Source organism: Callorhinchus milii, unplaced genomic scaffold (assembly GCF_018977255.1).
Source record: "Callorhinchus milii isolate IMCB2004 unplaced genomic scaffold, IMCB_Cmil_1.0 Scaffold1, whole genome shotgun sequence".
NCBI classification, from domain to species: Eukaryota; Metazoa; Chordata; class Chondrichthyes; order Chimaeriformes; family Callorhinchidae; genus Callorhinchus; species Callorhinchus milii.
This window is the reverse complement of record NW_024704742.1, coordinates 48,532,275-48,548,570: the sequence shown is the minus strand read 5'-3', so window position 1 is coordinate 48,548,570 and position 16,296 is coordinate 48,532,275. Positions and strand designations below refer to the sequence as shown.

Here is a 16,296-nt window from a genome sequence, read left to right as displayed (position 1 = left end):
TGATCTTGTAAATTGTCTCTTAGCTGTTAATAGGACCTTAGCAAGGATGGAAAATTTTTGCGAACTGTGAAATGGAGTTGTCATTTTGTCTCAGGTCTGCTCTAGGCAAGTCTTCACAAACCCATACCTCCGTGGGCTGATCACTCTGTACGTAAGACCCCTTTAATATTACAGCTGTAACTTCTTACCTGCTGTAATTCTCACTGTGAACTACTAAATAAAAACACAATTTACGTTTTTTTAAAGTGCTTTGCTCTGTTCATCCTAATGTTGGTCACATGTCGAAGGCTGTGCCCATCACTGACCTGGTACCACTGTCAAGCACCAGATATGACACTTCAGAGAACATTTGCAGCCTAGTCAGCCCACCTTGTTTGTGCTGATGCTGGACCTCATTCCCATTCCCTATCACAATGCCATTTCCCTTGCTCTTTCTCCGTAACTGTTAATAATATTTCTCCAGTTCCTCTTTTATATGCTGTTATAAGCTTCACTCCAATAGTCATTTGTGACACGACATACTACATTCTGACAACTTTGTGTATAAAATATAAATATTCAAAACTCGTCTCTCTTTCTTCTGATGGTATTCTCGGTGCTGTTTAACTCTTATTTGCTTCTATAACTACAGTTACTGTACTTTAAATTAACTCTTTGCTGTTGAAAAAGCACTCAATTCTGCAGTGCCCAATTTCCGCATTCGCCTACAAAAGACACAGTCACTACACTTTACAGTAAATTCTGCAAAGAGCTTTGAGGCCTCTTCCCAACATGGAAGGTGATATATCCAATGCAAGAAGTATTATTCTTTGGATATGTTCAAAATGGGCCAGTTATTATCCTGGGTATAAATACGCTGCAAATAGAGCTATTACTCCAGATTTTCTCAAATTTCTTTTTCTTGATGTTTTGTTGGTTTGCCCTGCTATCTGCTCTCCAGTTTTCTTTTAATGTAGTAATGCACATTGGACATAAGCAATCCCCAGTAGAGGCTAAGTTAGATGGACCGTAGAAGATTTATCATAGAACTACGGAACCATAGAAATTTACAGCACATAAGAGGGCAATTTGGCTCATCGTGTCTGTGCTGGCTCTTTTAAAGAGAAATCCTTTCGATCCTATTTACTTGTCTTTCCACCGTTCCCCTGTAATTTACTCCTTTTTAGACATTTTTCTAGTTCCCTTTTGAAAGCTAATCATGCCTCCACTTAATTTAGTGTTCACATCACAAACTACAGCAGTGATCAATTAGGGTCTGGATTGTCACAATAAACACTGGGCCCAGACATCCAACAGACAGACATCCGTTTTGATCCCATAAGCATATGGCTGGATAATAATCCTTGCATTTGATGTAGCGTTTTATACTAGGGGACATGTTTTTTGCCCAACCTGCACAACTTGTCATTGGATTCGCTGGTCTAGATTCTCTCACCGTCGTCCAGATCTGACCAATGCTCTTGCCAGGACTGGTCTTTGCTGTTGGTGGTGGGTATCCACCAGACCAATAAACTGTAGTCATAGACAGCAGTGGACTGTATAGCTCCAGCCTGCTCCACATATCCCGTCTTGTTCGCCCCATCATTGGCGGGCGGGCCTTCAGCCTCTCTGCCCCCACCCTCTGGAACTCCATCCCACAGTCCCTCCTCCTCGCCCCCTCCCTTGCCTCCTTCAAGACCCATCTCAAGATCCTCCTCTTCGACCGCACCTTCAATCGCCCTCCTTCCCTCCTGCCCTCCACCCTCCTCGATCCTGACCCCCAGCTGAGGTCTGAAACACTGATTGTCCAGTGCCTTGGGACTTCCTCATGATGTGAAAGGCGCTTTACAAATGTAATTTGTTGTTGTCCTAGGACTGAGCTCATCAGGGAATTTCCCTGCATTGTCTATGTCGTAACCATTCCTTCCAGAACTTAACTAGAAGTTTTCACATATGCACTTCAGACAGGATGTGCTTTGCAGGGAAATTAATAATTAAATTGCTAATAATAATACTTACCCATGACGTCATGCCTTATCCTGTTGAAATGTCTGAAAGCGTTTCACACAATGAAGTTGGAGAAGCGCTTGGACATCATAATTGGCAGAAAAACATCTATAATAATAATAATACTTGTGTTAAAATAGCACCTTATAGCATCCAAAAGTCTTAAAGCACTTCACAGGATTTTACTGTAAAGTGTAGGGACTGTATTGTATATCTGGGAGCTTGTTGGACAGCACACCAGGAGAAACTCTTCTCTTTTTGGGTGGTGCCATGGGATCTTTAACATCCACCTCAACAGGCAGACAAGACCTAGGTTTACGATCTCATAATAACAATAATCCTTTAATTTGATAGAGCGTCTTTCATGTCAGGAGGATGTTGACAAGCTCTTTGCAGGATTTACTGTAAAGTGTAATGACTGCCTATTTTGTTGGCGAACATAGCAGCAGATCTGTGCACATCAATGTCCCACAAAGAGCTATAAGGAGGCTCCCTTGTCTTTATTTGAATAGTTCCATGGGATCTTCAACATCCACGTAAAACCTGAATTTTTCATCCAAAGGACTATACAGTGCTCCCCCAACACTGCACTTGTATTAGCCGAGACTATGAGCTCAAAATCCAAACGTGGGGCTTGATTGCACAACCTTCTGACTCAGAGGGGAGAGTGCTGCCAACTGAGCCAGGCTGACATTGATGGTAAATTTTGTTTTCTCAAGGAAGTCTCTGTACAAGACATTGACTTGCAAGACTTCTGCTCCGATGAGATCTTGGATCGAAATCTTATGAATTGGGTAACATACAGGGATTTCCTTTAATGAAGAGTTTACTTCAGAGGTGCATTTTCTGTCACTTTGACCATTGAGCCTGTTCAACTGCAAATAGTTACTTTAAAGCACAATAACTATAGTTATGGTGGCAAAATTGACACTTAAACTGTACTATGAATTTTCCCACAAATAGAATGTGGAGATTTTAATTTGGTTTGCATTGAATTGGATGAGGGAGGAATATTGGCCAGGTTGCTGGAAGAACTTCTTGTTTTTCCTTTTAAAAATAATAGCGTGAGCAGCATTGCTGAGAGGGAATTAAACATTTGAGGACGAAGGGGACTGGGAATAAGTGAGATTGAAGAGAGATGGTTCATGAAATGGAAAACGGCCAAAGCGATCGTAATGGTCTTGAACATTCATACAGGAAGTGTGTTCCTGTCTGATCCTTGTCAGTCCCTCTTCATCAGAGCACATGGGCGGGATTTGATCTCCCACAGGCCCCTTTTAATGCTAGACGGAATCAACAACCTAACTAAAGGGAACTTGTATCTGCCCTTCCTGGATTGTTCTAATCAGCATTACTCAATTACTCTGCCTCATCCGAAAGGAACTGAATCATTTATGTTGTTTAAATTGCACAGCACCAGCTGCACTGTCCTCTGTGTTGAATCCGTAGTGAGCTGATCAAATCCAATTACAGTATGAGATTGCGGGTGTAGGTGAAACAGATTTGAATTGTTGTGAGCTACGTTTAGAGAGTGAGGATAGCGCAAAGATATGAATGGCATGAATGAGGACTTCAGCAGCAGTAGTGGTGAGGTAAAGACATAAATTGGCAATGTCAGTGTCCAACTCGCTAACAGTGGACCTAGTTGATTTTATGCTCCTCTGAGGTAACATTGCTGAGCAGTTATGAGGAAACCAGACGTTCGTCTTGATTTTGGGTCCCTGATGCAGCCATTCCTTTATTATAGTTGTAACAGCAGTTTGCTCGTCAGTTTCAATTAAAGCATTGTTAGTTTTATTTCCTGCACTTTGCAACAGGAAAGTACTGTAAACTCATTGCTGAGTTCTTTAATTTGAAGTAATTCTGTGGAAGTGCAGATGTTTTTCAAGCTTACGCATTCGGTGTACTCTGTAAGTTTGAATCTATCTTGAAATTATAACAGTAAACAGGATAATAATCAGAGTCTGACATAAACGCACTTCTTTCATTCTCACCCCCTGGCTGTTTGCGGGACATTGCTGCGCAAAAACTAGCTACTGTGTTTCACCCACTAGAATACACAATAAAATGTGCTTTACATCCTGTGAAGCACTTTGAGGTGTTGCGATGATGTGATAAGGTGTTATATCAAATGCAAGGATTATTATTATTGTTGGATTGGCCAGGACCAGAAAAGACCATTAAACTCCATCTTCTACTCTCTTGTTCTACTCCTCTTCGACTGCACCTTTGACCACCCTCCTATCCCTACCCTCCCTGCCCTCCACCTCTTCTGATCCCAACTGCCTGCTCGGGTCCAAATCCCTGACTAACCAGCGCCTTAAGAGATGCTCCTGATGTGAAAGGGCTAGCTACACAGGTGTTATTTGTTGTTGTTGTTGAGCCCCTTCAACCTCTAAAATAATCCAATTCCCTCTCGGCACTGCATAGTGTTCTCCCGGAGTCCTGGCCAGCAGTTCTCCCTCCTCCCTCAAACAAGATTGAATTCTGGACCTTTTGTTTGTAGGACGTGAAGCAGACAAGGGATCAACCGAGTTGGTGGGGTTTCAGGAGGTCGTAGAGGTAGGATGAGGCAAGATCATGGAGGGATTTAAAAGTAAGACATTGAACTCAATACGTTAGGGGATGTGGAGCCAGATGAGGATGGGGGTGATAGGCTTGCAGAGCCTAATGTGGGAAAAGACACGAGCTGCAGAATTCTGGCTACAAGTTCTGCAGCTTGCGAAGGGGAGGCGGGTGGTCTGGTTATCAGAAAGTTGGTGTCGTCTTGCCTAGTAATCCCGGTATGTGAGGGAGAAGAGAATAACACCTTTCTACATAGCAAACCAAGATATGAATTGAACTTAAACTTACAATGGAAGGTCCTTTCAAGGTTATTCTACTTGGTGAATCACAGTAATATGGTTACGTAAAGGGGTAGGGTCATCATATGCCAATGGCATAAACTAGATGACTACTGATTTACCATTGTTATTGCATATGCCTTTAAAAGTGGTAAACTAAGCAGAAATAGCCATTTTTTTAGGCAGTAATAACCAAGCCTTTTGCAAACATTGAAATTATATGTAACATCTCTACAAGCGAGAAAGTAATTTGTTTGTGATTCAGAAACCCATTTGCTACTAAAGCATTTGAATAATTCATTTTTTGTTCATATGAATTGCACAGTGGGTGGTCCCAATTTATAATGAATAAATCCAGTACAGATTGGCTTTCAAAGTCAACAAGGATGATCTACGTTATTATTGTAACTTTGGATTGATGGGCCTGGTGTATGACAGGCCGTTTGTAGTTCACTCACTCTTTTCAGTGCACAACGCAATGCACCCAATACACATGGCATCAGAAGCTCGTCTCACCATGCATGTGCTGGCTCTCTGAAACAACTGATCTTTATCCAAACCAATCTTGTGATTTTGTGAATTGGATTGTGCAATATCCAGTGTGCAATATATTTACTGGACTGACCACTCTAAATTGACATATCCAAACATTGCAGTCTCGTGCTGCATTCCTTTACCATTACACAGATTTGCATCAGTGCATTGGTCTCCCTCTGTTTTTGCACTGCAAAAGAATCAATATTGCACTGGTGCAAGACTGAGTTACACCCCAGCAGGTTTTCAGATTGCAACAACTTGCATGATAACACCTAATGTTGTTGCCCTTGATAAGATGGTATGATTTGCAAAATCCTGTGCCTTAATTTAAGTGCAAAATACCTTGATCAGAACCCTTGGTCTTAATTGTCTGCATAATACGTTCCACTAATTTTGCATTTTCCCCAGATGTTGCTGTTATTTGATGCTTATTTTGCATTCTTTGTTCCTGTATTTATTTTTTGTATTGTTTTTGTTTAATTAAATGATCCCTCTTTCCAGATTTCATATAACCTATACTCCAGTATCCTCATTGTTGAAGCCCTGTGATCCCTATCAGAAGTGCTTCCAGGTCAAAGTAAGACTCCCTTTTTGAGAGTATTTAAACCAGAAATGTTCTACACTGTAAATTCTCAGGCCTGCCTCTTAAATAGAGAGCAAATATGATGTATGACTTGTGGGAATCAATAAAGGCTCCCTAGAATGTTAGCTGTAAATATAAATGTTCTTTCTTTTAAACGTGTAGCACTGAGCACGTCCCTGCTTGGCTTTTCTTTTGTGACGGGCCTTTCTTGACTGTTATGCTTCCATGTTGCTGCTACCTGCATTTCTCTCATTCTCTCTCCATCACGATCACCAGTTTCCTTGCCTCTACAGTTGGACCCTGTTATAACATATCACAGGTCTACTTATGGACACACCATATACCACAAGGTGGTACATATCTGGCTTCCAGCACTGGCTGCCCAGCTTCCTGCAAATAGCATGAACAACATGCAGGAAGTAACTTGGGCACTTCCTGCACACATATCAATAAGAAGGACGTTAGTGGTGACCAGCATATTTTAATTCACCTTTATAGTTTGATTTGATGGACCCAAACCACTGAATTATCACAAGATCCCACTGCAGTTTTTGTGATTTCTTTTTAATAGCTTTCATTTTTTCACCGGTCTCCCCAGCTCCACCATTCACAAGATCCAGCTCATTCAAAACTCTGCTGCCTGCATACTCACCCGAACCAAGCCCCGTAGCCACATCTCACCAGTTCTGGCCAGGCTCCACTGGCTCCCCATTACTGAATGGATCGACTTCAAGATCCTCACACTCGTGTTCAATCCCCCGCATTGCCCCACTCTCCCTCTTTCAAGTCCCGCCTAAAGAATTTCCTATTCGACCGTGCTTATGCTCTGCCCTTGTTAAGTGCTCTGAGATACTACCCTATGTGGAGGGTGCTATATAAGTGCAAGTTGTTGTTGTATTTTCACAAGTAGTATTCGTTGGCTTGTTCCCCAATCTCCATACCCTAATTGACTGGGATCAGACTAACCCGCCACATTTAGTATGTTGTCAATGTTGCTCTGCCTGCGGTCATGGGAAGGCACATCAGTTACTTATGGTCACTTGGCCTCACTGCAAGGAAACTGCTTTCTCTTAAGTACCTGCTCCATGTCGTGAATGGCAGGTATAATCCCATGCCTAATGTTCTGTGCTCCTCACCTTGTTAAGCTTCACTTCTTGCATCAATTTTAATTTGTTGCAATGTTGCTACCTTATTGTGCTGTTCTTTGAATTTTCAACCTAAGTACAGCCCCGGTACGACATGCCTCTCCATAGCTCAAGTTCTCCTATAGCCCGGTTGCGCTTCATTGCACATTCATGCTGCTGGCTGGCTCAGTACCTGCGGCAGACCGGATTCTCGTGCTAAAACGACCAATTTCTTGTTCATTTCTTGTTCAACTTCACTTCCTGCTTTGCACACGCGCATCAACAGGAGATGATATTGCAGAGACCTGATGATTCAGAAGGCGGACATTTTTGCTTTTAGCATGGAGAGAGCGCTTGCACAGTCAAACCTGCTATCGCTCCTCGCCGTGACACGCAGTGAGATTTTATGGATCCCAAGCACCATGTTATAACAGGGCTGTGCTGTAGAATGGATGATATTTCAGAAATTCTACAGCCAAGAGTCTTTAATGAAGTTATACAGCTTCAAAATTAAAATTGCAAAATACAAACAGATTGAAAACAAGATACAAGTCTTTAATTTTAAACAGAATTTGAATTGATTGCCGAGGTGAAGAAACTATTGAAAGCAGTTTAAATTTTACGAAATCTATAGTCAAACAAAATGCTTTGGCAACCTTGAGGGTTTCATTTATTTTTATTTTTCAGTTCACATTGGTGAGTTTTTAGTTTGCTGGCACACACAGATATTTCACTGAGGTTTTTGTAGCAAGACCCTAAAGGCTGCATTCTCATTTCTTTCCTGTGGGCATTCAAACTTCCATTTGTAGCAAATCTACGCAGTAATTCTCCTACTTAGAGCTGGGACTCCATCTCAGATTGCAAGACAACCAAAGTAATTCTTTATACAAATGTTCAAAAGAGTCAGAAGGTCAATAACTTCATTTCAATCCTAGACCATAATTGTTCCCAACACGGTCGTGTGCATTACAGACTATGTAGGGAACTCCATGTTTATTACGGCCTATGTAGAGTTGATGAATTGTACCACCACTGTGGCGATGACTGTTTCCCTGAAGGAGGATTTAACACCTTGTAGGCTTGTGCATGTAACATCTCCTGTTCTTAGCCTTAAGACTATTGCCTTAAAATTTAAAATTATGCATAATTTTAACAAAGGGTCTTAAATACACTCTTAACTTGGTGACTGATTCTCGACAACATACCCAAAAGAACTATGTAAAACCAGTTTACAAATTGAAACTGAATTTAAGAATTTTCAGAAATTCAGCATGATCATGGAAAGGAGAATATGAGAAGGTTTGGCTGCTGAATCTGGTTTAAAACTGAGCAATCCTATCATAGCTCTCTTGTTTTATTTGTTTAAATCTTGAGTGTTCATTAATAGGGAAGTGAAAGGGCTTCTTGTTCCAGGAATAAAAGTTGCCCCAATTTTTATTGGTCCCAGATTAGGGCTTTTGTAGATTCATAGGTTAACCTTTCGCTTCATCAGATCTGTGCTGGGTCTAGCTCCCACTGGAGCTATTTGAATTTCCATAGTGTAAGCATTGCCAGCTTGCTCTAAAATCCATCATTCCTGCCACCACCACATAAATCACCCAACACCAAGTTAGGCATTAATGAATCTGAACACATGTGCTGATAGCATAGTCTTTATTCGTTGTAAATACACCATTGGATACATTTTTAAAAAGTGCATGTTTTATCAGAGTTTTGAAGTAACCGTGTTGTCATTGTTAATACTCTTGTATTTGACTTAGTTTTGGCTTATTCTGCTCTTCGCAGTTGACTCCACATTGGACAGTATGTCCGTGTTCCTCGCAACCAGCAACGGTCAGACAGATGTGGCAAATCGCAACGGCTCATCCACCCCGCCCAACACTCTCAACCTTCGCTCCTCACACAATGAATTGGTGAATGCTGAAATCAAGAATAGCACCCCTCCAAAATGCAGGAAGAAATACGCCCTGACTAACATCGAGGCCGCCATGGGCCTGGGCGACATGCCTCCCCCACCGGTCCCAGTAAACAACTCCGCAAACTCCAAACTGGCCAAGAATGGGGAAAACCAGCTGCGCAAGGCAGCAGAGCAGGGCCAGCAGGACATGAACAGGAACATCAGTGGGAACGTTGTTAAAAATATCATCTCGGAAAAGTTGGAGGGCAAGGAGGCAAATCCGCAAGATGTCCCCAGCACTGAGGCCGTGGCATCACAGCCAAGGAAGAGTAAGAGCTTTCTGAATTACTATGTAGACCTGGAGTCAGCCACTCAGGAGTTAGTGCAGAATCAGAGCAATAGCCCCACCACCAGTGAGGAGAGGGCTACACAGTCACACACTGAATCTGCATCCAGCGATGAAGTTCTGGCCAGTGAAGAAAGTGCTTCTGCCACTCCTGAAGATTGCCAAATGGCCACCATTTCCTCCAGTCCTGAAGGCAAGAAAGACCCGCCCAGGCCAGGAGGAAGGGCAGACTTTGCGTTGAGCAAAATGCAGAACCTGATTCCCAGTGATGAAGATTCGAGCTGGACAACTCTGTCACAAGACAGTGTGTCATTGACTGCTTCACCTGATGAAACAGGTACTGACATTACCCACTTTTCTGTGTCTTATCGTCTCTGTTTTGCACTGTGTGCCAACTTAGCTGGTCTTAGAGATGTCAGCATTCGGGAATAACACTCACTGGGGCGAGAAGCTGAAGTGTATCATATCAGCTCACGAGAGATCCCACTACCCTCAACAGTTATATGCTTGATATCTGGGCCAGTAGATAATGTTGGAAGCTAAAAATGTATCAGCACCGGTCACTTCTAAAAACTTGCATTGTGGGTTACATCTTACAGTGTATTTCTATGTAAAGTACTAGTACATTAGCCTGATCTGTGTTGGTAGCTCTGTCCATCAAGCTGCTCAGATTGCAGGCTGATGCCTCCTGTGCTGACAGGATGCTTGTGTCTAACATGAGTGTGCCAAATAGGCTGGCCACTCACTCCTGCCTACCCAGTTTCCTCACCTGCATGTCAAGCGTTGACATGGTAGTTTCACTATCGCACTCCTCTCCACGAGCCAGGGGTGGGCTCAGGAGGAATCAGTGAACTCAAAATTCTTCAGCTGTATTTAATATTTTTAAAAAAACTAAATAAAATATGTGCTATAGGGGAATGGAAGCCTCTGTAAATGACAGAGTATAGTTTCAACAGAAGGCTTATATGCTTGATATCTGGGCCAGTAGATAATGTCCCTCAAATGGTGATGAATGGTGATGAGTTTAATGTCAGTAAGTTAATTTAGCTGTTTGGAGATGAATATACATGAGAATGCATAGGACCAGGAAAGACCACTGCGGGCCATCTAGCCAGTTCCAAAGCAAAATAAAATATATTTTAAGAATCCTGGCATTTGAGATGTCTGAAGGACATCTGCTTTACATGATTTACTATGAAACATTGTAGCTGTGTATTTTGTAGAACACAACAGCCAATTTGGGTCCAGCAATGTCCCACAAACAGCTAAGAAATGAACAATCAACTTTATCTGGGGGTTTATTAGCCAGGACACCAGAAAATATTCCCTTCTCTTTTCAAATAGTGCCATAGAATATTTAATGGGAGCCAATCAGGAGAGCCTCAGTCTTGTAGACATCCAAATGTAGAAAGTTGGCTCTCATCCAGGACTTGATGTCTGACATCAGGACAGCAGTGGTCCTGGAGTCAAGTGTGGAGGAAGAGAGATAGAGTTGGGCGTCATCCGAATACATGTGGAAGTTGACCCCCATGTCTTCGGATGCTGTTACCAAGAGGGAGCATATAGATATTGAAGAGGAGGGGACCAAGGAAAGAGCCCTGAGGAACGCCACACGAGATGGTGCGGGGGCTAGAGGAGAAGCTGTTTGTGGAGATGAAGTGGAGACGGTGTGAGAGGTAGGATCTGAACCATTCAAAGACAGAACTGTGAAGGTTGAGGTGGCACAGAAACCCGATTGAAGGGGTTCATAGAGGAAGTGGTGGGAGAGGAAGGAGCGAAGCTGGGAACAATGATTTGTTCCAGGACCTTGAAAAGGAAAGGGAGGTTGGAGATTGGGTGGTAATTTGAGAGCTGGGATGGGTCCACGGAGGGTTTTTTAAGGATAGGAGTGATGATGGCCGTTTTTAAAGGGGTGGGAATGGTGCCAGTGTATCAACTATTCTTCATGTAGATGCTTTGTCTAAGTTCCACTTCAGTTTACCACAGGAGAGTATAAAGTTCAGGGGTAATGATCAGAATGTAATCTAGATGTGAAGTTTATGATATTTCATAATAGATTTGCATAATGATTTATATATGATAATATCAAATTTAATTTGTTATGAAATATCACAAGGTTACTCCATAATAGTGTTAATATTAATTGCATTATAATAATCAATAATCATAATTCTTGCAATTTGATATGTCAAAAGGACATATATCACTTCACAGGATCTACTGTAAAGTTGAGTGACTGTAGTTGTAGGCATTATATAGCTAATACACCGTCTGGAATGCACTGCCTGAAATGGTGGTGGAAACCGATTCAATAACAATTTTCAAAACGGAATTAGATAGGTACTTGAAAAGGAAAAAATTGCATTGGTATGGGGAAAGAGGGGGGTGGGGAACTCATTTGATAGCTCTTGCAAAGAGCTGTGGTGGACAATCATTGCTTAACATGATGACAAGATACACTATAACCTCTGTGGGTGGCTATATTTATTGTACTTTTCTCCTCTACTGAGTGGTAGGCTATATAACCAGTGTTAATGTGTTGTTTTCTGGTTATGCCGAAGTATTCATCTCAGAGATCCAACTTACTGCTCCTTAAACAGAACAAAGATTGTAGCACTTCACTCTTAATTATTGGCCGTGTGTGCTTTTTTTACAGTGAGTAATGTTAAACACCTCTCAGGCCTGCACCAACTAGGATGAGAAGCATTCGGCCACTGACCTCCGATACTAGCCGCCAGTCCTTGTGCAAAGTAATTAATAATAATAATAATAGTTCTTCTGTGTTAAAGACTTGCAGTCAATCACTGGAGACACATTCCACCACAGGGCTGATTGGTTAGTTTGGGGTGATTGACATTACTCTTGGGTTCAGTTTGAATTATCGACTGGATGGCAGGGAGGGTCTTGGTGGTGAGAGAAGCACTCTAGCTAATAGAAGTCTCCCACTAAATCAATTTATGCCAGAGCGGCAGTGCACCTACAGGGAGCTGAAGGTTAGAAACCCAAACAGCATTTTACCCTGTAAGATTAGTGGTTAGCATTCTCTAAGTAATTTAGCTGATTCCTTCATTATTCCATTTGATTTAAGTGTCTTTAAGAGCAAGCTGCAAGTATTCTTTGCTGCTGGAAAGCACTCATTTACATGGAAATCTATGGCAAAGGACTGATAATTGAATGCTACCAGTCAAAATGTACAATTTTCCAAACGTCAACTCCAAAACGGGAGTCAGATTGTAACTACATCATTGTCCTGCCAGGCTGAGTCGATGACTGCAATGTATGCTTGTGCTGCTGTAATTTCTTTATGGCTGTCTTGTGTCTGGCTTATTAGAGTGGACCTGCATTAATATTGTGAGCATGCCCTTCTTGCAGGAGCCTGGGCTGCTGCAAACGCTGGCAGCGAGCAATGGTGTGCAGGACGTTTCTGTGTAATGTTAGTTAAGCGATTGCTTGTTGCATTCTGCTGGCGACAGGGGATTTGTTGATGGTGCTAGTGGTGTTGATGGTGCTGGTGATGTTGGTGGTGGAGGGTGAGAGTATGAAGCTGCTGGAAAATGAGTGCCTTTAGTTTGGAGAATGCTGGTAGTAGATCAGCAAAAGCTGAAGTGCAGAGAAGCAGCTGATAACAGTAAGTAGAGCACTGACTTTTTCAATGAGCCCTGCCTTCTACTATGTTTTTTCCCCTTTCCCTCCCTCCTCTCGATTGCAGACTTGTCCATAACTGTTGATTGACTCTAGATCCATGAGGTGCATTCTTTCCCACTGACTCCTTCAGTACAGTCAGCTAATATTGCAAAACAAAATGTTGACTTTCAACACCCTGTTTTATAATAATGTAATAATATAATAAGGATTAATAGTGTAATAGAGCCTTTCACGCCAAGAAAAGTCTCAAAACGCTTTGCAGGATTTACTGTAAAATGCAATGACTGTATTTTTGTAGACAAACATGGTATCCCATTTGTGCACAGCAATGTCCCACATATTGTGATGAAGTGAATGACTCATTTTATTTGGGGGATTGTTAACCGGGAAATTGGGAGAAACTTCCTTTACTTTTCAAATAGATTACACAATAATAATAATAATCGTTTCATTTAATATAGCACCTTATCGCGTCTTCGCGACATCTCAAAGCACTTCACAGAATATACTGTAAAGTGAATTGACTGTATATTTTGTGGGCGAAACGTGGCAGCCAATTGCACACAGCAGTGTCCCACAAACGGTCGCGGATTGAGTGACCGAATTATTATTTTTTTAAAAATTTGAATGATTACCCCATAAATGTGATCCGCTAATCGACTAACAACCGGGTTCCTACTTAGTGCTAGGTGAACAGAGGCGTGTGAAGGAAGGAAACGTGCTCAACATTTCACCCTGCCCGGAAATTGAATGACTTCTCTCGCTTGCTAAGCTACAGGACTCCAAACATTCTATCGAGATTAAATATTATAATGGAAAATCTTGTAAACGATCAAATCTCTGGTGGCGACATTAAGCTTGTTGTTGAGGAAAAGACAGCTATAATACAACAGAAACTAATGAGAGTGTAAAGTTGTTTAATGAGTCAGAAGACAATAAAAGGGCAGCAAATGGGAAACTAGCAAAGACTCTGTTTTTTCTTGGGAAAAGATGTGTATTAGTTTCAATTTTAAAAATATCTGTGACAGTTGGATAATTTAACTGCCTCGGGGAGAGAACGATGAGACTAGTTATCTAAAGGAGGACTTCTGGTAGTTTGTCTGTACATGTTGTCTGCAGTATAATCTACAGTGGCAGATTGTGAAAGATCGTCAATATGAGGTTGATTAAAAAGGTCTTTTATTTTAAGTCCTGGGACAAACCTTCATGGTGATAGCAACCATGTTGTTTAAGTTGCAGGCTCTGATAGAATGCCTGCTATAGATTTGATATTTGAAGTCATTGGTGTCTAAATCATGGTGATTTCTAATAGGATTCCTGTCACAAGTGGGGATACCCTCCGTGACCTAATCTGCGTCAAACCCCAGAAGCAGATGGTGTCAGGGTCCAGGTTCCACTGGTCAGAGTGATAACCAGAGGACGGCTACAATGCTGCTCTTGAGTGCTTATTAAAGCCCATTAAAAATCACCACATTTGAATGCCATCTAACACAGGAAGGGTCTTTCTAAATTGCCTAGATATGGATTGATAAATTATGCCATTCTGGGTAGTAAGTGTCAGTCACGCAACTTTTATGTTTTGAAGACTAAGTTCTAATACACACTGCTTCATTAAAAAGGCTCTGTTATTTTAGCATTTTTGATAGTAAATTTGCTAATGCTGAATGATCAAATAGAAACACTGAATATAATGGGCAACAATCCTCTGAACTGAGCTCACAAAGATAGGGAGGTGCTATGGTGTGGCAGGATTGATAAGTGAGAACGAGGACCTTAAGAACATAAGAATTGCTGGACGACAGAAGACCAAGGTCTATCCGGTTCGCCTTCCACCATCCTGGCAGTCTGCCAGGATGGTGGAAGGCGAACACTTCTGCACATGTTATCATGTCCCAAACTATATACTGTATCCCAAAATATCTCTAAGCATACATTTCCTGTGATCATTTTAATTGAAAAGTATTTTTGGTATTGACATCAATTGGATTTTGTTTGGGCTGGTGCTTAATTTTTCAGTGTGCAGACCCTACACTAGTCACAAATGATGTAGTGATGGATCTCGCTGATAAGTTGAGCACAAGACAGTGCTAGCTTTTGAGATGAGTTTAGTCCTGCTGAACCATTGAAGTTTGAATTGAAATTCAGTATAAATACTGACTTTGTCCGGATCCATGCATGTTTACTGTGTATCACGAGATCATTAACTGTCCAAATAGATTTAGAAGTTAATGCTTGGGAATTTGAATGGAACTTGCATTCTTCTGAGGCTAAAACTTATTTTCCAAACATTGCAGTTGTATTTAAAATCAGTTCTCTTTCTTGAGTGGAAAGTCTGTTGATGGGTGAGCAACAAAGTCAAAAACAATTCAAAGTACTGGTTTATTCGCATTTATGCGTTTTCCCTTCTCACGGAAATTTATGTGAGGAAATAGTAATAATAATCCTTATATTTGATATAGCACCTTATCGTGTGATTAAAAACATCTCAAAGAGCTGCACAGGCTTTACTATGAAATGTAGTGACCATATATTTTTAGGCAAACATAATCAATTTGCGCATAGCAATGTCCCATAAACAGCCATATGCAAATGCTTATTTTTATCTGGAAGATTGTTTCTCCCAGGACATCAAGAGAAACTCTTTTACATAGTGTCAAGGGATGTTTAATATCCATCTGTGTAGGCAGACGGGACCTCAGTTAACATCTATTTCAAAGGACGGAACATTCCCCCAAAATTGCAATGGAGTATCATCTTAGATTTAGTGCTCCAAGTCTAGGACTTGAAGCCACAATCTTCTGATTCAGAGACAAGAGTAATATCAACTGAGCCAGTCTCACACCTAACTTAAAAATAACTTAGATATCATTGTGAGGATGAAATTGTTCGAAATGGATAGCTGTCAACCTGTTTAAAATTGAAAAAAAATTGTTTGAAAACAGCTTTATTTATCGTTGTAACAGACCCTAGGCTCGAGTTACATTTTAAGTGGCTTTAATGGGTTCACAATCTTTTTGTTCGAGATCTAAGACCTATCGTGCCCCCAAACAAGCCAGGATTTGACCTATCAAAGTATGAAATCATCTCATTAATGGACAATTAAAGTATGCATTCCTCTAATTTGCTCTATTTCGTATAGGCTAAAGGCATGTGGTAGTTTTGTAATGTTTTGTATATCTCAGATGGGATTAAGTTAACATTGCTGTTGGCTATTCTTTGTTTTTAATGGAAGTGCATTTTATAGTATTAGCCTGATACAATTTTAGGATTAAAATTGGTGACTTTCTAATCAAATCTTTTGTATTTCATCTACGTAACTACAGCAGCTCAGTAAT

General features: G+C 41.2%; 1 protein-coding gene across 7 annotated transcripts in view; it reads left to right on the top strand.

Moving 5' to 3' along the window:
* Window positions 1–16,296, top strand: part of apbb2b (amyloid beta (A4) precursor protein-binding, family B, member 2b) — a 166,689-nt gene that overhangs the window by 56,218 nt on the left and 94,175 nt on the right. For 6 of the 7 annotated variants that reach the window (XM_042341547.1, XM_042341544.1, XM_042341543.1 and 3 more), the window contains exon 3: window positions 8,859–9,653. In XM_042341547.1, coding sequence (XP_042197481.1) covers window positions 8,859–9,653 — 795 coding nt within the window. Of the gene's footprint in view, window positions 1–5,867; window positions 5,944–8,858; window positions 9,654–16,296 lie in introns of all 7 variants that reach the window. The other variant, XM_042341554.1, reaches the window with a different exon arrangement.